The sequence below is a fragment of the Gavia stellata genome, chromosome 3, assembly GCF_030936135.1.
Source record: "Gavia stellata isolate bGavSte3 chromosome 3, bGavSte3.hap2, whole genome shotgun sequence".
In the NCBI taxonomy this organism is placed as follows: Eukaryota; Metazoa; Chordata; class Aves; order Gaviiformes; family Gaviidae; genus Gavia; species Gavia stellata.
Window position 1 is genome coordinate 21,841,703 of NC_082596.1, and position 25,769 is coordinate 21,867,471.

Consider the following 25,769-nt stretch of genomic DNA (forward strand, 5'->3'; position numbering starts at 1 on the left):
TATATTATGTATGTGCTGTGTTATCAATTCACTCTTCTTAAATTTCAGCACACTGTTTTCCTTTTATGCATTTATCTGTGTATATATGCTTTATATATTGTATGTAATTACAAAATTACAACTCAAGTGAATCTCATATGATGTATAAACTATGATTGATGCAGTCCCAGAATTTCAGATCTTGAAAATAGAATTTGATTACTTTATTCACTCTAAACCAATATCACTGTAATATCAGCCTTAAGCAATACGGGCTGCTAAAATCATTTGGTTCCATTTTTACAAAAAGGAAAACTGATAGGATTATTTTCGTGATAAATTAATTTTAGCATGTAATTGCAATTATGACTTCTAATTAATGAATGGTTTCAGCCTCACTAACTAGGTCAGCATTTTTCTTTTAAAAATATATCATTTTTCTCCTTAGATAAGCGTCATGATATGTCCAAGCTTTGGGGAAATGCACATAGCATTTTTATAGGGCAATGATCCCAGAAGCTGAGAAATGGTGAAAGTAATGTGACATGCTTTGCTACATATTCAAGCGATTTTTTGTTTCTTTTACGAGAAAAATTAAAAAGCAAGCAGATAGCAAAAGGCTTTTTAATGGGGAGGATCACAGTTTCTAAGTACTGTTAGAGTATTACTTAATTTCTTGACTGAGTTTCCCACTACATAGGACACTGAACAATGTGAGACCAGTGAATCGGCAGAACAACTAATCTGTTGCATCACGCTTGTCAATATGCATACGACATTGTGGAATATATTGACAACAGGTAGAATTCAAGGAGAGCAGGTTCTCTGTAATCAGATGTATTCCTACAGAAAAGTATTAAAGGAACCTGAAGCGTACTTTGTGCATCATGTAGGACAAAGTCCAATGCTCCTTCATTGTTCATTGCTCTGTCAGATCACACGTTTGAGGTACCATAGCAATATGCAAGAACATTTCTCCAGTGTCACCTAAAGATGTCCTCTGGCACGTATATACCATTTTAAATTCTACGTTGTTCGTCTCCCATTCACATCCCTGTCAACAACCTTATCACACTGTTCTTTGACTCCAGATGATTCACACGTTGTGGCATGAAGATACAGAAAAGAAAATTAAGTAAGTTGCAACTATTAAAACAAGGATTAGCAGGACAAGATGAGAGAAAAATAATTTCCTTGGAAGAAGCTCAAAATTTGATGGCTAAAATGTTATGGATATAGCAATTAAACTAAATGCTAGCTCTTATCGGACTGCAACACACCAAAATATCTGTTGTTTTGTTGTAGGTTTTTTTTCTTTTTCTGCCACTAGAAATAGTCATATATTTAAAGAGCACCTCTTAAAGAAAATTTCCATGAAAAGTTGAGCTCCAGTACATACTTTGAAAAGTAGTCAATATCAAATGCTAAGCAGTTCTGTAATTGGGAGAAAAAGGTTTTTTTCTGAGAGTAAGTCAATAAAAATCATAAAGTACAAATCACAATAGTAAAAGTATTAAGTAAATAAAGTTTAAAATTATACATACTTTATCAGATGGAAACAAACAATATGAAGCATTTTCAATGTTGCATTACACAAAACCTTGAAAACAGGACTGTATTACACCTAAGAAAACTCTTAGTGAATGCTTATCATGAGGGCTGTCCAGATAGTCTCACTTTTTTAAGAGACTTACTATTTATTTATATATACAAGCCAAAGATTTATGAACTGATTAGTGGTTTTGGCACCACAGTATAAGTATCAAACTTCAGATAACTTAATGAAGGGTTTTTTTGCACAATGATGTAATTTGAAATTCAGTCTCCTTTAAGAACCACCCAGCCCAAAATGCATATACACACCACTCTGGAACAGTATGTCCATAGTATACATTGTACTGTCTTTCTAAACTATCCACAATAATCCATCATTGTGGTTTTATGCTGATGAAGCACCTTTAAAATCAACGCAACTATATTGCCACAAAATCAGAGAAGCACAGACCTGAACGAGCCCACCTCATTATCTTCTCTAAGTAAAATATGATTTTTACAGCTTTATCCTCAATCTTTGAAATATATCAGCCAGTATTTTTTTTTAAGAAACAATATGCCAATGCATAATTGTGCAATACTCACTTAAGACAGAATTATGGAAAATATTGGAAAGTTTTTCCATCTGTAATCCCCAAGAATATGTTGTGAAGTCAAGTATGGCTGTTCAAGATTTCTGTCTTGAATACATTGCTTAACAGTCTTGAGGGAGACAAAGGGGAGCAAAGGAAAAGAGTAAGCTATGATAGGAAAATTTGATTAATTTTTTCTGTAACATATCATAAAAGATGCAACAGATACACTGGACTGGTTGCCCACACTGGCAAACTAGGCATGCATAAGCATCTTCTCCACAAATATGATTTAATATGCTATAGATTAAAAATAGACTTTGGAATCAGCCCTTATTATTAAAAAGCACCTTTAGAAAGCTTTGAAATCTCTGGGGGGAAAAAAAACCCAAAACAAAAACAAACCAGGAGCTCGGATGTCCTCTACATAGCTGTTTTAGAAGGTCTAACCTAATCAGCTGACTGCAGGAAAAACTAGGAACAGTGGCCATTGTGCAGTTACAGCTTTTCAAACACAGGCTTTAATCCTTATTACTTCTGCCTACCCAAATATCAGCACAGGTATATTACTAATTTTAACTCTGGGCCATACTTCTGAACATTTGGTTCTGGAGTTTCTCACTGATTCCGTTAGAACATGTTTAAATAACTAAAAATCTTGTAACTAAACAAAAATGCAGTCTAATGGTATTAAGACAGCCATGCTTACTTTTGCCATGTTGGTGAATAAGTGCTGAATGATGGCATGAAAGAGTTTATTGTAGCATTTCTGCATGATGACCAATTACTGCACTTCATAAAGATCGTTTACGCACACCCTTGTCTGACGCCTATATCAAGGAGAGAAAATAAGATCCACTATTCAATCCGTATCCTTCTTTTGAGCATGCGATGGTAAAGCACCCTAAAAAATGAAGCATGGTAATTAAAAACCTAAACCCAAATGTGTGCTAAGCTGGTCTCACTGATCTAAACATAGAAACTGAGAAAGTCAAGGTCAGAGCTGAGAGAGGAATTTTGCCCTTAGAACTCTGTTGCAGTCCTGTGACCACGATGTCCAGTTTCCTTTTCCGGCTCTGAGCCATTCTGAACTGTGTAATTTTTGGGGTAAATACTAGCATCCAGTTTGTCACTCACATGCCAAATTAAATTTTATACTCTCAGCAAAAGCTGGTTCTTTTGAATCGAGGTGCAATGGTTCCTGGTGATAAGGTTTTTGTTGTTTTAGTTACATTACTCAAACTTTTAAGTTATGATGTCTTAAGAGAGAGTAAATAAAGCAGTTTTCAAAGGGGTAGGAGGAAAATGTATTTTGAAAATCAAAATATTTTCTTTAATGATATGCTGAACACAGGATACACCACTGAAACCTGCCAATTTAAGAAATAAAGTCACTAGCATCTCTCACTAAGTGTTTGCATCTAACTGCTGGACTACAGCTTTGCGTGGTAAATAACACTACGTTGTGTATACAGTTCAATATATTAACACATCCGTTCTTCAATTGTTCAAGCCAGTGTTGCTATGCAGTATTCTGCATGCAATAATCTTATCTGAATTAATGAGAAAAACACAACAAAGAACAAAATAGTTGTGGACCTATTACATGTCCCTTTTGATTTTCACCCCATCTGTTTCCAAAACCAGACATTGCTTCCTAGTCCTTTGCAATTACCAGGGTGTTATATTGCCTTTATGACCAAACTACAGTGCAGACAGCTGAAAAGTGCCAAGCTTTCTGCCAGCCTCTGCAGGTCCCTTGGTGCATGAAACTACAAGAAACAATGTATTGTAATGCAGATGTTCATTGATTCCCCACAGAATTTCACAGACTAGGAGTCCTTCACTGTGTGACCTACAGGGATTTGTACTTTACATAATATCCACTACATAACGTATCATGTCCAAAGCGAAGTACCTAGTGAATCTGATCATTCGTCCCTTGCACATGCCTTTCCCAGCTATCAACTTTTTTCAGAGAACGGGAAGTCTTTTGTGCTTGAAATGTAAATGCCAATCAAAATAGAATACATTTCTAATGTGTATCACCTTTCATTCAGAGTTCAATTACTTTTACGAGTCAGGCCAATGTTCTTGCCTCGTGCTGGACATACACAAGTACAAAAGAATTCAGGAAGATACTGGCTCAATTACAATTCTACCTAGTCTAGAAACTTGCCCACTTGCAGATTAAGATGGTTTCCAAAGAACAATTTACACCTAACACACTGAAAATGAAAAGCCTTGCTATGTCAAGTAAATATTTCACAAATGTGTAAATAAAGGCCCAGGAATAGTAAATGAATACCACCAAATTAAAAACTAACAGAAGTGAAGGTTTTAGACAGTTTCACTTTTCTGAAGCATTTTGACTAGGATAAAAATGAAGTTTTGCATTTGAAAATATTCTAAAAGGCTAATTGTTTAAATAAAATTAAAGTTCTCCAAATGTGAAATGTACATACAAGAAAATGCTACTAGGTTCATTTCTAACTAGGTTCATTTCTAAACTAGGTTCATTTCTGTAGTGACTAATTTTGAAATTAAATTTAAATTCACATATATATGTTAACTGTGTGAAACAATGATAAGGAAATGGCATCCCAACAGACAAAATGGTTGGAATGCTTGACAAGGGCTCCAGTGATGAACTCTCTGCTTTTTGATATTTTAAGTTGCAAGTCAAATGAGGTAATGCTTACCCCCAAGTTTACAGAATCCTACTATATTTTGCATTTCGAATCATGAAAGGGATGCTATAGAAGTCACCATAACAAGTGATGGATGTCAAAATGGTAAACATCTCTTAGTTTTAAAAATTTAGTATTGCCTATTCACTTGATTTTAGGGGAGCTGTATTACACCTCAGTTTTCTCCTAAAGCCTTCGTGACCACTATTTCTGGCTAGTGGGCATCATTTCATTTTGTCAGGTGTGACCATAAATTAAAATTCTCCCCATTACTTGATTTTATCTATTACACATGCTCAGTAGGTCACGCAACAGCCTGTTTCCCACAAAAGTCAAATTTGCATGCAGGAAAGATGACAGCAAAGGTTAGGTTGCTACTTCCATCTGAGTTCACACAGCCAGTCTCACTTTCCCATCTTTCAGGCCTGTACAGGGAGCAGTCCACCAACAAGTCAATTGCCTTGAAGAACAGCCAATTCCTGTGCTAAGTATGTCTGTTCAAGGTAACAAAAGGTTAATGGCATGTGCCAGAGAACAGTTCTGGGCACTGAGGCCAAATAGGGCCATACCTACACGCTGGGAGACTTCCTTAGCCTTTAAACATGTGACTGCATGCAGACTGCCTCTGGAGAATGCTCCCTGAAACGCTTTAACTCCTGAACCTTGGGATCTACTTGGGAAGAGTGTCAGTTGGCCTCAACCAAAATCATGCCAGTGACCATTTTAACACTTCACAAGTTTATACTACTCAGCTTCTGTCACTACTGAATTTACTAACACAGGTGTAGCCTACTTTTCCTTACAGCTCTTAGCCCTGCATCTTCTCATTAAAAGACAGGAATGTGCTCATCATGTAAGAGCAGAGAGGTGAGGGCCTGAGAAAAGTCTGCAGGAAGAAGCGGCTGCTACAGCCAGTGGAATAATTCATCAATCCCAGCTGGTCATGGGAAGATGGTGGAATAAGCTGCCCAGGGAAGTGGTGGAGTCACCATCCCTGGAGGTGTTCAAGGAACGTGAGGACGTGACATTGTGGGACATAGTTTAATGGGCATGGTGGTGTTATTTGATGGTTGGACTTGATCTTACAGGTCTTTTCCAACCTTAGTGATTCTGTGATTCTGTGAAGATGGATATCCTGGTGCTCCTATAAATGGTTCTAGGTTATACACTAAGAAGGACTTTTAAAATATCATATATTTAAATATCAGTTCTTACAATCATCTGATGATATAAGAATCTCCTTTTGTTACAAAAGATGGGGCAGGACGGCAAAGCTCAAGAGCTCATGCTTTTAGCAGACATTTGGCAGTGAGTCCCAAGAATGTATGGATGAAGTCTCTAAGTTATAGGCAACAACTACACCACAAAGGTCAACCAAGTTGAATATACTGAAAGAGTACTTGGGGAACAGTGGTTTTAGTCAATCAGACCTAAAATGGAATGATGTCTTGCAGAGTTCTGCAGATAAAAGTTTCAGGTCATCAACACAAATCTGGGATACGCATGGAAACAGACTGGGAACACTACAGTCCTTGAAGACTTGGATCAGTTCTATATACAAGACTATATAACAAGAAAGTCATTTGAAATCCTGCATTTAACACACAGGTGTGGTGACCTCTTAAAACAGCTCCAGTATCAGAACCCAAACTATGAAGCCAGTGGTCCACTAGCATCTACTTCACCTACCTTAGTAGTATTCAAACGTCAAAACAAGACCTGCAGTGCAAGGGTTAACTTGATGGCCATTACCCCCTTACTTTTGCTATTCTGTGCCCACATGGCCTCCTCCTAGTTTCAAACCAGCGATGGAAACTGAATCAAGATCCACAGAAATCTTCCCCTGCTTCTCCGAGGTTCCCTCCCAATCCCTGGTATGGGAGCCTGGCTCTCTGCTTTTAATCCAATATCTACTTCACTACAGAAGATTTATTTAGACTGCCTCTTGTTTCATAAAGGGCTCCAAAAGTCTGTAGTGATTTTTGACACTTTGTTATAATGTTCCTATGACCCCCCACCCCCTCCTCACATACCACACCACATCCCAGCCTCATTTTCATATGGATACAAAGCATCGGGATAAAATGATGGTTCATTATAGTGGTACAGAGCTCTTATCTTCATCCGGCAAGAGTCATTTCCTTCCAAAGATTGAAATGCAAATGTGAAAATTAATGATAACTGCATTATCTGATAGCAGAGATAATACCGATTCACTGTCAGAGTAACACACAGTCGTTCTATGATTTCCTCTGCTTCTTCACAATATTCTTCTTACTGTCAGACTATATCTTTGGTTAACTATGTTTCATGGATTTTTGTTAATTTACATCAAATAGCATTTCCAAGATCTTATATCTACCACATTTCCCCAATCAAAAAAGAAGCGAAATCAGGACAGTAATCTCCAAGTCCTTCTTAGGACTGGTTTAAAAAGAAAGAAAGAAAAAAAAAAAGAAAAAGAAGTAAAAACGGGAAAAAAAAATACTATTGTTAGTATCTGTTTCCACCTTGCAATGGTCTACCAACCATTCCAATCTATATTATACACTTTTGCTTTGTAACCCAAACTGTTTATAGTATTACTAAATAATGCAGAGTAAACTCAACAATCAATACATATTTACAGTGATTCTTATGAATGGTTACAGGAAATCCATACAGAAAAGCTTTTCAAACTACCTGTAAAATGTGAACCTGGCATGTCAGATGTTCACTAGAACCTTTCTGATCCACATCTTGCGAAAACAATACACCAGAATTCACAGGGAAGCCCATTTCTATCTTCTATTAAACATAAATAGCATCATAGCTCAGTATATCATTTTAAAGCACTATTTAATATCCTGTTTACTATTTTTCTTACACTTTCTGATACATTTTAAGAAAAACACCAACCTGCAATAGTAATTAAAAGAAACTACACTGTGCTATATTTAACTATCCTTCATACTTTTTTCAACAGTTCTCTGATATATGTATGAGTTATGATGAGTCTTCTGAGATGTAACATGAGTTGTGACTTCATCCTGCTTTACTATTATCAATAGCAGAAGTTCTGTTGATTTACTGGAGGCAGAATTTTACACATGGCAAACTTTCATTTTATGTGAAGATGAATGTACACAATACATAAAAAATTACCATAAAATGAAAAGGAGAGTTTTAGGTCTTATTTCCCCCCCTTTTTTTTTATTTTGGATCTGTGGACAAATCACATTTTCTCACTTTCTAAGAAAAATACAGATACATTTCAAAAGTACTACTGAGACTGACTTTCAAGACTATCCAACTCACAAAATCAGCACATTCTGCAAGAAAGCTGTGCTCTTTACAGCTGTGAAAGTAAGGGCTCACATAGGGAATAAGGATAATCTAGTTGACAGTATACTGCATGTGAATTAAGAAGAGAGAGATCCAATTCCTCTTCAGGACCAAGATTTTCTGAGAGGCATTAATTTCACCTTTGTAAATACCCTATACTCAGTTCCCCAACTGCTAACACAGAGACTATTTGTCTGTCTTAAAAGGCAGATACAACTTCACCTATGGCTGCAACACTCACTGGTTAGTGGACCTCTGTGGGAAGAAAGTCAAAAGAACTGAGCACATCGGATAGTGGAGTGGGTTTTGAAAATCTTTTTGGCTTAATTAATCAGAAATAGAAAACTGTGTCCCATCTGTCCACAGTGAAAGAACTTTCCCTTGCATATTACTCACAGAATACGTATGGGATGTCTTCTACTGTATTGGTTTATACTATCACTACAGAATACTAGCCCAGAATTTAGAAGAGCACAGAGAAGTTATCATTCTTAATTTAGCTTGCATACACAATTACTGGAGAAATAAAAATTGGGAGTTGCTTATGTGGAGGACTGCTACTAGTTATTCATTATAAATGCATCCAAATTGTACAATATTTATAAAAGTAATATATAGTATATTGATTTATTCATTCCATTTTAGTTACAAGGAATTATCATAGTTGGCCAGTCTAAATTCTGCCCCAGTGGAATCTACCCCATTTAAAAAGTCCAGTGTTTACCACAGGACTTGTTCATGTTCTCTAGGAAAGTATCTCATCCTGAATGTAAATATTTCTAATGACAGATAAATGATTTTTCATAAAATGTTCCAATAATTAACTTTTTAAGCACCAAAATCTGTTCTTTGTGTCTGAAACTGTGGAGCTTTGATGTCCATTTAATGTTCTGATACTTTTGCTAGAAAGAGGTGCCCATTGTTATCAGATTTTCAGTCTGAATTTAAAGTAGTTTGTAATCAGGTGGTCCTTTTTTTTTTTTTTTGATAAAAAAATAGAAAAGGACCTACACTTTTTCATAATAACAGTCCTTTCAACATTCTAGTGGCTCTTCTCTAAACCTGTTTCAAATTTTAATATCAATCTTGAAGTGTGAATGCAGGAGACAGAACCCTGTTTCAGCATCAAACAAGACTGCTAACCAGACAAGGAAGGTAATTTGAGAACCCAAACATATCCTTTAGCCACAACTCTTATCTTTTGGGGTCAACCCTGGTTCACTAAATCCCAAGACTCTTTCAGACACACTACTTTCTGTAGTAAAACTTCTATTACCTTCTCGTAAGCACATGACTTCATATTTAATTATACCGAAACTAAAATTTTACTGCAGCTAACATGTCAAGTTATTCAGATCTGGCAATAGCAATACCTATCCATTATTCAGTATTTTCTTTGGATTATAAACATACTGCAAAGAACTAATATACTTTAGCTCACCATTACATATTAAGTTGGTTTTGCAAGATATATTTTTTCCATAAACCTGTATGGATTGGCATTCTTACTAACCCCCCTTTAATAAAAGGGTCTTACATCACTTATCCCATTATTTCCAGTGGGACCATTGTCATGTGGACAAGTCTGTCATTATCCAGACCAACCTTGACTTACTGTTTTCAAACACATTTGTTTCCTCTAGTATTCTAGAATTTCCAAATCATCTCAAAACTTCTTGAAGACTGAAGACTGATGATTAGGACAGTGGGTCACCGTCACCTAGCTCCTAAAAAAGCTAAATTCAAACTATCAGACTGCTTAAATTAGCTAGGTTTTAGCAAGTTTAACACATTGATCAGTTGTTGATGGAACAGAAGTACAGTCATCACTTACAAATAGTTTTTCCAGCACAAGTATGTTTTAAGCAGACTAGAAATAATTAAATTACTCTACCCTTTTTCCTGTCCCCTGTAACTATTAAGAGTCCTGACTTGTAATAGATCAATACCAATTTTCTAATGATTTTTTTCTTACCACATTTTAAAATGTCATCTTACTGCTATTAATGAAGCTACTGATAGATTTTTAGTTACTTTTTTTCTTTTAGCCAGGTATTACAATTCCTAGCATCTGGTTACATCCACTGTTTTCGCATTTGTTTTAAACTTGGATTTTTCCCATTTTTTTAAATTCTCTTCTAGGTAAAGCCAACATTGCCTTCACTTTTATTATAGCTTTTGGAAAATCTAAAAAATTGTTCTTAAACACTTCCAAGTTATGATTCATACTTTTTCATTCAAATCTTTTCTCCCTTTCGATACAGTTTACATTTGCTGTCTCTTAAAATGACAAATAGAGTGGACTGAACTTATATTCACCAATACAGCATGACCACTGGATGATAAACAAGCAGTAATTTCTAATTCTGTAAACAATTTTTCTTTCTCTCTGAAAATGGCATATAATATATAATTTCCTTATATTGGGTTCAACAATATTTTAGTTGAGGGGCCTGGTATCAAAAATTATCAGAGATTTTCAGAAAGTTCTGGTATGGAAGCATGGAGCCTCTAGGATATTTGATTCATAGTTCCCCAAGTTTAGGAGGTTTTTGTTCTTACATATAACAGATATCCAGTAAAAAAGGAATGATCCTTTCCTCTTTGTGTGATGGATGGTCTGTAGAAGACACACAGATTGTGTCTTTTGTTCATTATGTGTTAAAACACTGATCACGGGCCTCACATGTATTGATATCCTAGGAATAATACAAAGGCATCCATCTGATAGCAAACAGTGTATTTAAGGCTGTAAAATGAGCTCTGCTTCCACGTTTAAAAAAATACGTCTTTTCATACAAAATTTGTTTAAGCCCAGTCTTGCTTTGCAGACTCTTTCTATTCCTTGGACTTTTGCTGTTGGCTATAATGGGAAAAGTATCTGGTCCTTTACTGTGTGTCCGTATACCGCCTATTGACCTCAGTTTCCATTATTTCAGAGTAGTCTTCTCATTAAAAAGAATTTTAAAAAATGAGGACAAAAACAATGAAAACTGAGGATAGTTTAAAAAATATTCAGGTAACACTCAAAGTGACTACACAGAGTAGGCATTATCTCTGCAATTCCTTGATGGTCAGTGAAGGTCACAAGACTATGTGATCTGAAAGACTGCTTCAGCAGAAACTCTTTGAAGCTACTGCACATTTAACTCTAGATTTTTCTTCATAAAAATATTCTAATTACAAAGGCTTGGGAATGCATGCGAACCATTTAACAATGCAAATTTTCAAACAAAGTAAAACTCTGATTAATGCCAGAAGCTTAATTTTGACTCGTCTGTCAGTAAGTTGTTGCTGATGAATAACTCACAGAACTTCAGTCCCTGGCAAGTACTGGCTCTGAAAATAACAGTATGTTCTCTTAGTGCTATAAAAAGAAAAAAAATACTAAACTAACAAAAGAGTTCTACTATTTATATGCATCCTTGAGTTGTCACAGTTCACATGATCAGTGGACAGTAACTTGTATCATGTAGAACACAGTCGTTGGATTCTGAGAGAGCTCCATCTCAGTAAGGAGACTGGAGGCAGAGCAGATAACAAAGAATGTATGGGCATCTACTCTTTGAGGTAGCATCTTTACTGAGTTGGTAAAGTTGCTGAACAAAATTTTTAATGTTTCTGTTTGTGCTGTGCTAAAATATGTTCCTAAATAAGCAAAATATTTCATGCTTTGTTTTTTTTCAAAGATCTGAAAGAAGTTCTCTTCGTACTGCATGGTCGAAAATGATCTTCTGCTGATTGTTTCTTTTTCCGTATCAATAAATAACCAAATTCATTTCAGAAAGCATGCATGATGGAGAGCATGGCATGTGGTATGTATCCATTCCTTTCTTCGTAGATATTATACCCTTGTAAAGAACCAATATTTAAATAAAACAAAGCCGCTTATTTCGTGTTGATGGTCATCAGTTTTCTGAAGTGAAAAGGAATTTTCCCACATTCAGCTTTGATTTCCATCTTATCCCATGTCAAAGCTACCAATAAATATTACAAGAAATATACACACCTTACTGTTTAACTGAAAACTTTTTTCCAACAGAATAAAAAATACTCCTTTTACTTCATACTGTCATAAAAGATATCTCTGAAACTTTTGTATAAGATAGTTCATAGAAAAAGCAGTAGCAGCCCACAGAATACATATTCAACTATGTTGAAATACACTAAAAACAAAAAATAAAAAAAAAATTCAGATAGAGTTTATTTATAATGAAATTAAAAACAAGTCATATGTTAATCACTGACAGCCTTTAAGTCTGCTATGAAGCTGCAAAAGGCCATTCTGCTACATCCAAAGATGTCATCTGTATTCTTTTAAATGTACTGTAGTGTATTTTAATACTAAATCTTGTCTTCATCTAACACCATAGTGCTTTATATACAATATCAACTTATTTGTGCATTATCATTAAAAACATTTTAAATTACATCATAATAATTAGATATACTATGTCTTCATTTTTGTTTGCATTATATTTTCCAGCTACTGGTTTCAGAAAATTACCATTTGTTTTGTTCTTCTCTTCATGAAGAGCATACAGTAATTTGCAAAATCATGCAAGGATGAAAATGTGATTGAAATATAGGAATTTTTTCTAATGAAATATTATTATTGCTTTATAAATTATTGATAGAACACTCCTGGAACTCTTTTCTGATGTACTCATCCTTTGTAGGGAGAATTTCCATAAGAGACACAGCTATTCTGAGAGTATGTTTGGCTTCAGATGCATGCTTTCCAGCAGCACTATTAAAATATAGTAAATATAATGGATTATTAAGGCCCATTCCAGAGTCCATAACCATGAAAACATTGCATTGAATTCAACTGCAGAATTGCCTAACTGAGAAATACAATTTACTCCTTTGTCTTAGGTACTGTTATGGTACAACAGAGGTTTTACATATTTATGTTGAACAGATACTTCAAAAGTATTCCCACGTTACCATCACATCTTATATCTTAGCAATGTTATGCTTGCACCATCTTCACTGTGCATAATAGAAATTTTTGCTGTGAATTACTATTTTAATGTGAAGTTCTAACACTTCATTGACTGTAATCCAAGAGTTTCTCTTTTAACTGAAATCAATGACCAGGTGTGCTAAATTATTTCTATCAAGCTAAAACAGGTAAACAAAGTCCTCGAAAATGTCAGTAGTTTCCATACCTATTTAAGCTTAACATGTTGCTAAATGTAGGCACAAAGCTTGAGAAGAGACACAGGCATTTGGTTGGTCTTCTGGCTTCAGAAAACAGAGCAGAAAAGCTTCTACCTCAATACAAGCATGGAACTGAGAACTTACTGATAAATTTTAATCCTAAAATTCTAAGCAGCAACAACATTTTCCTTTATATCAAGCAGGTACACAAGGTGTTTTATTTTGAAAAATATACAAAATGGTATAGCCAAAACCGTTTTTTACTCAAGAACTTTATCTTAGTACTTATCCATCAATATCCTGGACTCCAAAGGATCACAAAAGAAATAGACCATTAAAAATCCATGCAAAGCATAACACATCTATTAAAATAATAATATTAAAAAACATTGGAATCTAGTTTAAGAAATTTCTCTTGGCTTTCAGTTGTTTTTTCCTACCTGGTCCATCCCAATCTCCAGTCTCCACAGCAAGCTGCCCTGGTTTCTCTGACCTTGCATCGCCATCAGATTCTGCTGCCTCCTGGATGCCTTCTTCATTGCCTGAAAAAACAATCAAAGAAATACAGTATGGACATATTTCAATAGCAACTTGTAGGCAGAGCTCCTACAATATCCAAAGAACTGCTTACATGCATAAGCAAAAACATATGCATGTCTATAAACAGAGAGAAAATGAAAAAAAAAATATTATTAGACACATAAACATCTGTGAGTTCCCAGTGATTCAAACAAGCCCTCAGTATCCAATCCTTCCAGTTCTGTGGAGAGATGAATCTTGGAAATCAGTGTTTACTCCGTATGCTTAAAAACCAGAATCACAAGTTTCACTGAATTCTGTAAACCAATGCACAAAAAGTCATTAAGTTTTTACAAATGAGAGAAAGAAATCAGCTTGTTACTCCCCAGCAACATAGGCTTTCAGTTTTGTCTTTTCTTGAATTGACACCTAACCGTTTCTTATGCATTGTGGATTAATGACACTCAGTGCAAAAATATGGTCCACTAAACATTCTGGCTTTTCAGGCAACTAGTGGAAAGCTACTCTTTGGTAATTCAGCATTTAAGGAATTTACCCTTAAAGGTCATAATCTACCAGCTATGATAATTTTCTCCCTATCAAGCTTCATCTAAAGACATGCAGCATTTCTGATGAATTTTAGAATTCTCACCATCCAGAAGTACCTGAAAACATCCGTCTGCCTTCAACAACTATCCACTATAAGATTGTACATAGGACACACAGAAAATTATGATAAGGTTAAATTTTTAGAGATGATAATTTAATTTTTATTTGAAGAACTCCTTGTTGAAAGTGCAGTTATTTCAGTTAACCAAAGATTCTAGGCAAGCTCCATGCAAAAATACTTTGAAATAACCACTACGAAAAATTACATTGATGGTGAGGGGTTCAGGTATTAACACAAAATAGTCTGGCCACAGTAATGTATTAAATGACATCTCCGAGGGGTTATCCAGGCCAGCACTTTACTGCATTTGTAGATATATATTTTTTTTTCCTACTAAGCAATCCAAGAAACTCTTGCATAAGAAGACACTATGAAGAATGGGGAAAAAAATCAAATCTACGCAATTAAATACATCAGTCAAATAGGACTGAATTATGGTTTAAATTTTTTTAGCAATCTTGAAGCAAACTTTTTAAAAAAACTGTGTCACACAGAAAAGTGGCCGCACTAAAAAACAAATGCTGTGTATTTTAGAATCTAAAAATCAGACTGTTTGTTGATTTGACAATAGGAGAGCAATAAGGAGCAAAAGGCACAGCAATTAAGCAGTAACTTGTAATTTTTTCCCCACTCATGATAACAAAAGCTTTTATTAGCAACATAGGTAAAGAAATGTGATTACAACAAACCATGCCAGATCCCCATACATTATCACTGGAGCTATATTTATACCAGATAAGATTGTGACCCAGAGTTTTCAAGTACATGATTATATACAAACACTATAAACTATTAACTTCATGTGTACATGTAAGGTCTTGTAATAACACATTCTTGCTTGCATTCATAAAATAGTTTTTCAAATCCTAAGTGTATTTTTCAAATCCTAAGTATAAGAGCCTGGTAAACTACTTCTCGCACAAAACACAATACTATATTCGCTCCAGACTTCGATAACAAAAATGTAGTTCAGTGTACTCGTAGTACTAAAAACACAGTCCAGTGTATTCATAGGCACTTAAAGCGAAAAGACATCATGAATATCTAGTATAAATTTTCTGTTAAACACACTGTATAATTTTACCCAGGCACTGGAAGTTCACATGCTTCAATTCAATCTGAAGTTACCTTTCAGAAAACAGTCCTATTCACATGCTGAAAAAGCTATCAAGTTTCTTCTAAGTAGTTTTAGAACTTATTTGGTTTTTAACCAACTACCCTATTTTGAATTCGCATTTGTGTAGTTATTTTGTAGTAACCAAACAGAGCTCTGGGTTTTTTGGGTGGACTGAACAACCTATCAGATATTTTTACCTTCATCTTTCTGCCTTCATAGCTACTTAGAGATGCAACAAATTGCTCTTTATTGGAGAGACACAAAGGACAATTTTCCAAGGTTCAAACCTGGCAAGATCAACTCCAGTTTTCTCCAAAATGTTGGAAAGCACTTCACCGCAAGGGCAATTCTGACTATGAGTTTCTAACTCAAGCTGTATAATCACCATGGAAAGCTCTTAAAAATGTTCTTTGCATGGAATTTTTCTACTAAAGAAAACGTTTTTCTTCCGCTGTAAACAATAGATCTCTACGGAATAAATTAGAAAAACAACAGTATTAAGAATTCTTTTAGATAGAGCCCAAGCATGGAAAGTTTTAGCTCCAAAATATAAAAGTTTTTCCAGGTTATAATATATGCAAACCTGGCGTTAGCATGCAAATTTAAGCATTCTTTCAATCAATGCAACCAACCAGAACATCAAACAAACAAAACTATTAGAACTGAAAGAGGAGGAGAAACTTACGTGAAAAGATTGGGCTGAAGGGCAAAAGAAGGACAGAATTACAGCTAAGGTATACAACCTACAGCACACAGTAATTAAGTATTTGGGAGATGAGGAAAGATCTGAAAATGTATGTTAGCAGATGGCTTAACTTTTCATTAACTTGCTTTTTCAATGTTTCATGAAGTATGGTGTTACATGTTTTTCATAACTAAGTTTTCATGAATTAATGCACGTCCTGTGCAAATAGAGTAGAACAAAATGTGTAGAATTTACATTAAGGAAAACTTTGTTTTGTATCTAGAAGTATTTTTAATTGTTTTCATTGATATTTTCTATTATTCACCAACTACCATGTCCATGCATTACACACTTGAAATATCACAACGCTGATTTTTCCAGTTCCCCCATACTACTCTCCCTCCATACTGAAGCAATCTGCTTGTGAAACCAACAAATGGTACATTGCTGTGGATTTCAGAATCCACCAGTGAAGCAAGTCTATCCCAGGCTCAGCTGAGTGTCAAGGTCAGATGAAAATGGACAACCAAATCAAACCATTTGGTACTGCAGACACTGCAACTTTAAGAAGCCAAAAGGAGGCTTAGCACAAGAGCTGATAACAAAACACATCTCTCAAGCTTTTTTTCTTTTCTTTCCCCTTACTTAATGCTACTTTAGCAGCTAACATTTGTTTAGCACAAAGGAGTTTATTTCCTTACAGAATTTATTTTCTTTCCATTGTTTACTCTTTTTGTTCATTCACTGACTATTTTCCAGTCTCAGTCAGACTACTTTTTAATATTTATTTTAAAACTGATTACATTTTTCTTCAATTTACAGGTGCAGACGTTTAATTGGATCCAGAACATTATTTTTTTCTTTCTTCCAAATCAAATCAAGTGCTTTTTGCCTCATATATACCACTCACTTTGCTACTAACCTGTTGACTCCTTTCTAATCCCATTGTTTTGGTTTCTTCTTATGCTTAGTTTTTCACTTTGCTGCTCAATTATATTTTGTATATAAGTTAAAGGAGAAACAAGTTTTTACTACCAACACCAAAGAGTGGTATAAAAGTACCAGCAACGATAAACCTTAGATGTCTGAAAGTTAAGCTACTACTGTCTGAAAGTCCAGACTACTTAGGTAGGTGCTCCTACAGACAGGGAAGAGAGAAACTTCCACAGTGACTCATCCTATCTGAGGATGCCTGAGATACGAGACCCCTTTTGGTGTCTGAGAGTTGAAATGAACCATCCTCTGAAACACACAACTTAGACTAGGAACCTATCTTTAGCCAGCTAAAGTTAGGTGAAACAAATCTCTGCCTTATGTTGTAGTGCTGAATACACAAAACACTGCTTAAATAAGAGAAAAAAAAAATTCTTATTCAAACAACTTCAATACTGTAATATGAATAGAATTTTCATCTTGACTTTACTATTTCTTACCAGCGTTAACTGTTTCTGTTGCTCTTCAAAAACAGTTCAAAGTCTTTTAATGTGATTTTTAATATCCTAGTGTTTATCCAATAGAGGCAAGTGAACACGCTAAACCACTATAATTCAAGGTGGTACAGTTAGTCAGGGAATCTCAAGACTGTAAAAGAGACATATTACCAGAAACACGAGAGGGAGAACCCTAACATCTCTGACAACACTGACAAGGAGGAAAAGAGAGACTTGAATATTAACAAGTAATTTCACTTTAATCTTTTTAACAAATTAAAGACTTCCCAATTTGTGCTTAATCAGCTTGTACCACAAGTAGTTGCGATATTTTAAAGAAGCACATGGGTTAGCAGTTCTTCTCAACCCTGCTGGTTTAATCCATGTTGTTCCTATCAATTTTAGGCTCTTGCAGAAAGTCTCGTACAATGTAACTATTGAACTTTCTTGACTAGGAATGTTATAGCAGCTGTTAGTCACTCTATAATGTATTTTGCAATCAGCTAAATCAACAAAGTCTTTTTAACAATGAACAGTACAGAACTGACAGATCTACTTTCTTGTTCACAACTGCTTATCACAGCATAGATATCATATATGTTTGCCAGGTGCTTCCTATAGTTAGGATACCTTCACAGAAGCTGCTCACAAAAGATAAGGTCATAAAAGAGATGAAAAATGTGCAAGCTTCATACACTCATGGTTTTATCATCAGACAAAATAGCTTTGGGTGAAGGACTGTACCAGTCACAAACAGCACACAGCAGCTTATATTAGAGTGAGAGAACATTAAAAGTTTGAAATTCAGTTTGTGCTCATTCTTCCTGGCAGCATAAATGTAAACTTAAATTGTTAACATCCTAATACAGCTGTTCAGAGTGAAACATCCCTTCTCAATTATAATAAATCAATTCAGGAATAAATTGTTACAAAGCCTGTAGCATTCTGCACCGCCAAAAGAGAAAACAGACACGATGCAGAGACTTGGGGAGTCACCCACTGTAGACTTTAATTTAGCAAGGTACATAACCTTATGTACGTTACCAGGCCAGTGCGCCTGGTCATGAAGGGGCAGGATTTCTTAGGCAACTGGGGGAAGGGGCCCTTTCATTCTTTCTGCCACAACCTACGGTAGCAATAATTCCAGATCCAACCAAAGAAGGATTCTGAGGCTGTACATATGATCTAGATGCCAGAGCCTCAGAAACTGTAAATTAGCATACAAAAATTATCCTTTGTTATTTGCTTTATCACAGTGCGTAGGACCAGTAACGCAGCTTACACCCACTGATAATCTTGCTCTTGAATCCTAAAAAACACACTGTAAGCCCAGAATCCTTGCCAGGAACCTCTCTTCAGAAGCAACATTCACATAACTTTGAAACAAACCATATACAACTTAAAATACAAATACAATGTACTTAATTCATTTAATACAAGTTACTTTTCAGCAGCACACACTATTCTTAAGAATACCAATGACATCTAACAGGACTTAACTGTCCTTCTTGTGGATTAGCTCTTTTTAAAGAAATCTATGTATATATTTTACAAGCAGAAGTCTCCAATTTTAATGGCAGTGCAAGTTTTCAGCAGATATAAAACATTCTGGGCATAAAATACATGTAAATAATGCAAAAAAAATTCTTTAAATAAGATTTTGGTATGGAAACAGAACTCTGAGAACAAAGATACTAAATAAATTGGGGGGGATGTTTCCATACTTTGCTGTATTTGGCATCTGGTGTGAGGACATGGTAAACAACTACAGTGGCTACAGTGTCATGCAAATGGGTTTATGCTACAAGCCTTGCAAGGACACAGGACAGAGAGAGACATCACTACCAGACTCTGTTATCACTTCACCTGATGTATATCAGAAATAATTTCAGTGAAGCCCACCCAAGTCAACTGAGACACCCTACTCCACAAATACAGTGAGTTTGAGCAAAATCTGGCCCTCAGATGATTGATTTGCTAACGCACCTGAAAGAAACCAGCACTTGTACATGCTAATCCACTGCATTTTATTTCAGATTATATTAATCATGTCAATACTTTGCTTCTTTGCAAGCAATTATTGTTTTCTGTCATGCTGATTAACAATCATCATTTCTCCTGGGATAAATCTCATTCGAAATAACTGCATGTTTCTAGTTGCCCTAAGCACTCTTAAAATTATTTATCCAGCAAATGTCAGAAATAATGCACTGTCTCTTATCCTAACTTTTAGGAAAGGTCTATGAATATCCATGTGTTGGTGAGTACCTACATGTGTGCAAGCTGTTAACTCTCCAAAATAATGGTACAGAAACTATTTTACTTCATATTAAAATCAGCACTTTTTTTAATGAAATGACATCTTGACACAATGACACTTCAGCTCAGTGATAATGTCAAAAAACAGTGTCAATTATTTCTAACCATTTCAGCTATGGTACTTTTCTTCTCGGATAAGACACTGCTTTGCAGCAAGTTCATCTAGACTGAGTCTGGCCTTCCCCTTTCTCTAAATGTTTGATATGTTCTCATTATCGCACTGTTTGCTTTTGAAGTCCTTTCAAGACAAGGATCACTCATTCAAATGTATTTCCTTCAGAACAGTGTAAGCGTTCTCTAAATTGTATTCCAGACTTTCCTTCTACTAATGAGCTTTATATTTATCCTAATTTTGAGGGAGCAACTTTTGTGGCACCATTACTACAAACGACTACCATTCAGATACACTGGCTACCCAGAAGCATCTATAAATTTAAAGGAAAAAAAAAAGAAAGAAGTCTTGCATCTTTTCAATCTTTCCTTATTAAAACTTCAAATACAAGAACTCTATTAGACATATTCAAGTACCAACCTGGGGTTCAAACTTATATAGCTCTAGGCACTTGATGAGAAAAGCAGCAGAAGCACATTTTTAAAAATATTTAGATGCCCTAAAATAAGACTGTTGCTCAGTGTAATTTTCAAAAATTATTTCAATGGAAATCGACAATCCATGAGAATCTAAAACACCCTGCAGCAGAACAATGAGATGACTTCAGAGGCACTGTAGCAAGTTTCAAACTCTAAGTTTGAAGACTCTTCTGCAAGTTCATATTTCGACTTAATTAAGTAACAAGTCTGTTCCTTCCCCACTGCAGAAATACTACATCTTTTACAAGGATTCTTCATCCAATCAAGAAAATCTCATTTTATAACGTGCAGCTGAAATCACTGTCATATACACATGTAGTTTTCATGTGATTTCTACACATTGCTGCATAACGAGTAGCAATATATATCTCTTCTTACAAAGTGAAATTTTAATTTAGCTTCTTGTAAACAGTTTGATGTTTTTGTTTGAAATAATCAACACTCCAGGTGCTTCAATATCAAAAGCAGCCAATTCCCTATCGTTGGAGGTATGTTTCCACATATATGCTGTATTACACGTGGTTTCAAAAACATTCTAGACTTCTATGAGTCAAACCCAAGAAAAAGACTTAGCAGTCATAAATAAATGCTTCTTTTTCTCTTATCCACAAGAATCTATCCAGCAATAATATTTGCCTTATCAATATTTATCCAACGATGTCATAAATGTGGCATTTGCTTCATTTATTTTTTCTGATCCTTTGAGAGTTAAATTACTGCCAATATCCCCACAGCTGACTTATATAGTACACAGCCTGTGAGCAACTCTGCTTTTTGGAACTGGGTTGACAACAATTTTTCATGGAATGTCTCAGTATTCTTCTAAAGTATTCAGAATTTTTGTGTCAAGAACACCAAATTAGACAAAAAAAGGCAAAATGGACCTTCATCATAAATTAGTAACAGATGTATAGTACACATGAACTAAGAACATGTGGTAAAATTTGTCATTGGTGCATTTCATATTTTAAAGAAGATTACCCGTATTAATTTGCAATTCATATTTATTCTGTCAAATTTGAGCTCAAACTTAAGTCAATCCAAGTTCAAGTTTCGTGACTTTCTAGAAAGGGGACATTACACTACTTCTTGTAACCAAATAATCCTTTTTCTCATAGCTGTGATAGAATTCACAATTTCATTGTTCTTGAGAAAACCAAAATGTGCTGACTGAAAAGGCTGGAGTTGCTTTGATAAACTACTTAAAGTTGAATAAGCTGTTTAAGTGTTTCTCTCACTTCATAATTCTGCACAGTTAAAATAATGTTTTCTGTTTGGAACTATGTATTTACTTCTTGAAACATAGCTTGCTAGTTTCTTTTTGAGATACTTCTCTGCTTGATGACCAATTATTTAATTTTTTGATTAAAAGAAGGATTTGCTTGTCTAACGTAGGTCAAATTTTTATCCCACTAAAGTTGATGTTAGTACCAACATGGATTTCAGTTGGACTGAAAATATGGCCTGAGGTTTACATATGGGTTAGCAGTAAATAGAAATGAGAATAGGATAGCCAATCTCATACTTGTTATTCTGGAAGCCTTTCTGTGCTCTCAAAAGTGAATGGTGAAAAAAATCACTCCAACCTTTTCAGATATCTCCTTTCTCTGCTAGCAAGAAAACAGGTGGTCCTCTGAGGTCTACTAACAGGAAAAAATGAGAAGGCATGAGAAGTAAAGCACAAGGCAAATGCTGATGTTCAGAAGAAAAAGGTCTCCTTTCATCCTGCCAGGATCCAATGTAATTCTGACTTAGCACCTTTCCAAGGCTATTACCAGAGAACCCCTTTCCTTTCTTTGTCCATATTCAGCAGCTGACAAAAAGTATGGAAGATGCACAGGATTCAGTTGTTTCAGCTGAATGGGATACAGATAAATATATGGGAACCCTCATTCTGGGGAACATGAGAATCCAACTCAGGTTCACAAACATGCACACAAGTCAGTAGCACTGTGAGTTCTTATGCAGATTCTTGTTATCCCAGGAGATGAAAATACATCATCACACATACATTCCCTCTACTGTCTCTGCTTACCAAAAAGAATTAATGTGTCCTTCATTTACTTGGAAAGCCTACATAAAGAAAATGTAATGAATTAAAATGAATAAATAAAAAATAAAGGAATATGAGCTCCAGGAGAACAGAAGTATTGCCACGGAAAGATAATGTCAGGCGCAGGGAGGGGGGGTGTCTGGTGCCAAGCAAAGCCGAGGGCTGTGCAATCACCTCTATCAGTGCTCTATCAGTGTCTACACTCCAGCCAAATCCAGAGAAAACAAGGAGTCAAAGATTCAGGTCAATAAGCTTATAGGCGATTTGCACAAACAGCTCCTCCAGCAAGGTAAAAAACAAAGTCATATTGGCTTTTCTTTTTTATTCCTTCTCTTTGAACTCCCTGGTCCAAACACACCCTGGAAATGTCAGTGTTATATGCAAGAATTTAAAGAGCTGAGCTTCTTAATCCCGTTAAGAAATAAGAACAAAGTTGCCTGTAAAGATCTCCTTATTGAGCTCAAAGTGATTATGGTATAGCTGCCTTATGTTGATCCTAATTCCACTTGCTATAGCAAAAAAGGTAGAAATTTGTCATGAAATCCATTACTGAAAAGGAAAGAAACATTATTAATTAAAAGGTTAAAAAACAAAAAAGTGAAAGAAAAAAGGCATAAATCTAATTTTTGATCCAGAAACAGAAAACAGCAAGCATGTTGTTAGTCATTACATGCCTAACGTGAAAGAAGTAAAGAATATTTACACAGATGCACAGAGGCATACACACAAAAAGTCATACTCCAGAGGAAAAAGGGACACACAGAAATCATTTTCAGGGTGTTAAGAGTTTGGCTGGTATTATAGATGGTAGCATGATAGCTTTGCACATGAAGTATGAAAGGAAAGATTAATGCACAGAAGAACTTAGCTTTGTATATGCTTTTTCTTATATGTCGAATCACACTGCAGCTGTTTCCCTGAATCTCAAGCCTGGCTGCACAATCAGGTCACATGGTTTAACATAAAAAATTCCAGTCCTAAGCTGGTCTGGCAGGCTAGTGACAAAATACTGTACATGAGCAGAAAAGTTTGATCAGGTTCTGATGTCATCCCCTCCTGCCCAAGTAGAATATGAGAATACAGCAGCAGGTACACACTCAGTTTGCAGAAGCCCATAAATTTCCTGAGTTCTCTTCTTGCTGACTTAGAACCGTATATGAGTTTCAGACAGCACTGGATTCCCCTCAACCCCCTCTTCCCCCACAAATAAAGATAAGCAATGTATCAGAAACTACAATCACGCATCAACACTGATTTGCTATGGGCATACATAGCAGTCTGTGCTATAGATCCTAAAAGGCATTGTATCATGAAACAATCAATCTTCATCCCACCTTATGTATCCCCTATATCTTCCTATGTTACCAACTGAAGCACAGTTAACAGTGGGAAACAGAAGCCATTTGCTTTCCAATCTGCCACCAGCAGTGTTAAGGCCACTGAATTTCCTTCTACTGCGGGCTGATGCCAATGCTGCTTTGTGGTGGAGTAACTATGGGATCCCTACAACATGAGGAACAAGCACAACAGCTGTGCTACACACAAAGAACATGAAAACTCAACAAAATTGTCCTAGTAAGCATGGCAGCAAGAAATGGATGTCTTCTTTCTCTAGTTATGTACATTCCTCCATTTGCCTCTTTCTTCTGGAAACAGTCCCACATTTTCTCTCTTGGTTATAGTCCTTCCTCCATTTTCTTCTCTTGCCTCTTTCCTTCTCTGAATACAGCTACTTAACTATCTACTAATCTCAAGTGATCTCTCTCATTGCTCCGGATAACTTTTCCTTTGAAAGTTAATCCCTCATTGAACACTTCTGCTGAGAAGGTCACAAGGAACTGTAATCTGTTTAGCCAGTCCCATGCTTACGAAGTAGACAAGGCTCCTATTCTCCTTCCTCTTTACTCATACCTCCATATGAGTATGGCAAACTTTCTAAGTAACAGATGAGAATATCTTGTTATTTTTTCTGAGGGTATCTAGGCAGGATGACAGCAATTACAGACTAAAAAGCCAATGACAAACTACTTCATAGCCCAAATGAACTTCACAGAATCACAGAATCGCTAAAGTTGGAAAAGACCTGTAAGATCCTCAAGTCCAACCATCAACCCAACACCACCATGCCCACTAAACCATGTCCCACAATGCCACGTCCACACGTTCCTTGAACACCTCCGGTGATGGTGACTCCACCACCTCCCTGGGCAGCCTGTTCCAATTCTTCACCACTCTCTCAGTAAAGAAATTTTTCCTAATATCCAGTCTAAACCTCCCCTGGTGCAACTTGATTTAGTACTTCGCTTTTCATCCCATCACCTCCAAATTACTAGCTTTTGTATTGTTCTGCTGTTTGTGCCTCCTTCTTGTATCTGCCCTCCTGCTTTTATTAGCTCCATCATGCCTCCAGCTTACTTCTTCTCTTGTCTGTTAGCATCACCTCATTTTCTTATTCCTACCTATAAAAGACAAAAGTTAATCTATATGTACTATCTCCTAGCTTCCATAGTAGACTTTCAGCTATCTAGTCTATCGCTCTTCTGCATGGGAGACAGGCTACTTTCTCCTTATTCAGACTATCTAAATACTGGCATGTATCTAATAAATCTACATCTGAATTTAATCTGAATTAATCTTAATCTAATACAAACTCTGATTCCAGATACCCACTATCTGGAAACTAAAAAAAAATCTTCAGCAACGGAGGTTTCAGGCTAATACAGGCTTTGTGTGGACAGCATCATCAGACACCCTCTTTATCTGCAGTGCAGAAATTTGTAGTAACTGAGCATAAACAGCAATTTTTAAAGGCCACAAACTGACAAAATGCAATGCATTATCACCAAGGCTATATCCTACCAAATTTTTTGTTTCTACTCCAAAGATTGAGACCAGTGCAGCTTTGTAGTGGAAGAACACTATGACTGTGTTATTATTATTATTGCTGTTTCCAAAATACTCCCTTCTCCCTAATCTTGCTGCCAAAATTGCAAACAATCAAACTTCTAACTGCCATCTATTCTGAGGCTCGTCTAAAATATTCATTCTTGGATGGGAAACTTCATCCAAAATGTTAAAAATTCACAGTTGCAAGCTTAAA

General features: G+C 35.7%; 1 protein-coding gene across 1 annotated transcript in view; it reads right to left on the reverse strand.

The window, feature by feature from the left end:
- The window catches only part of ZFPM2 (zinc finger protein, FOG family member 2), a 319,145-nt gene that overhangs the window by 225,404 nt on the left and 67,972 nt on the right, over positions 1–25,769 (reverse strand). Inside the window, exon 3 of the mRNA XM_059836148.1 lies at positions 13,726–13,827. Coding sequence (XP_059692131.1) covers positions 13,726–13,827 — 102 coding nt within the window. The remainder of the gene's footprint in view (positions 1–13,725; positions 13,828–25,769) is intronic.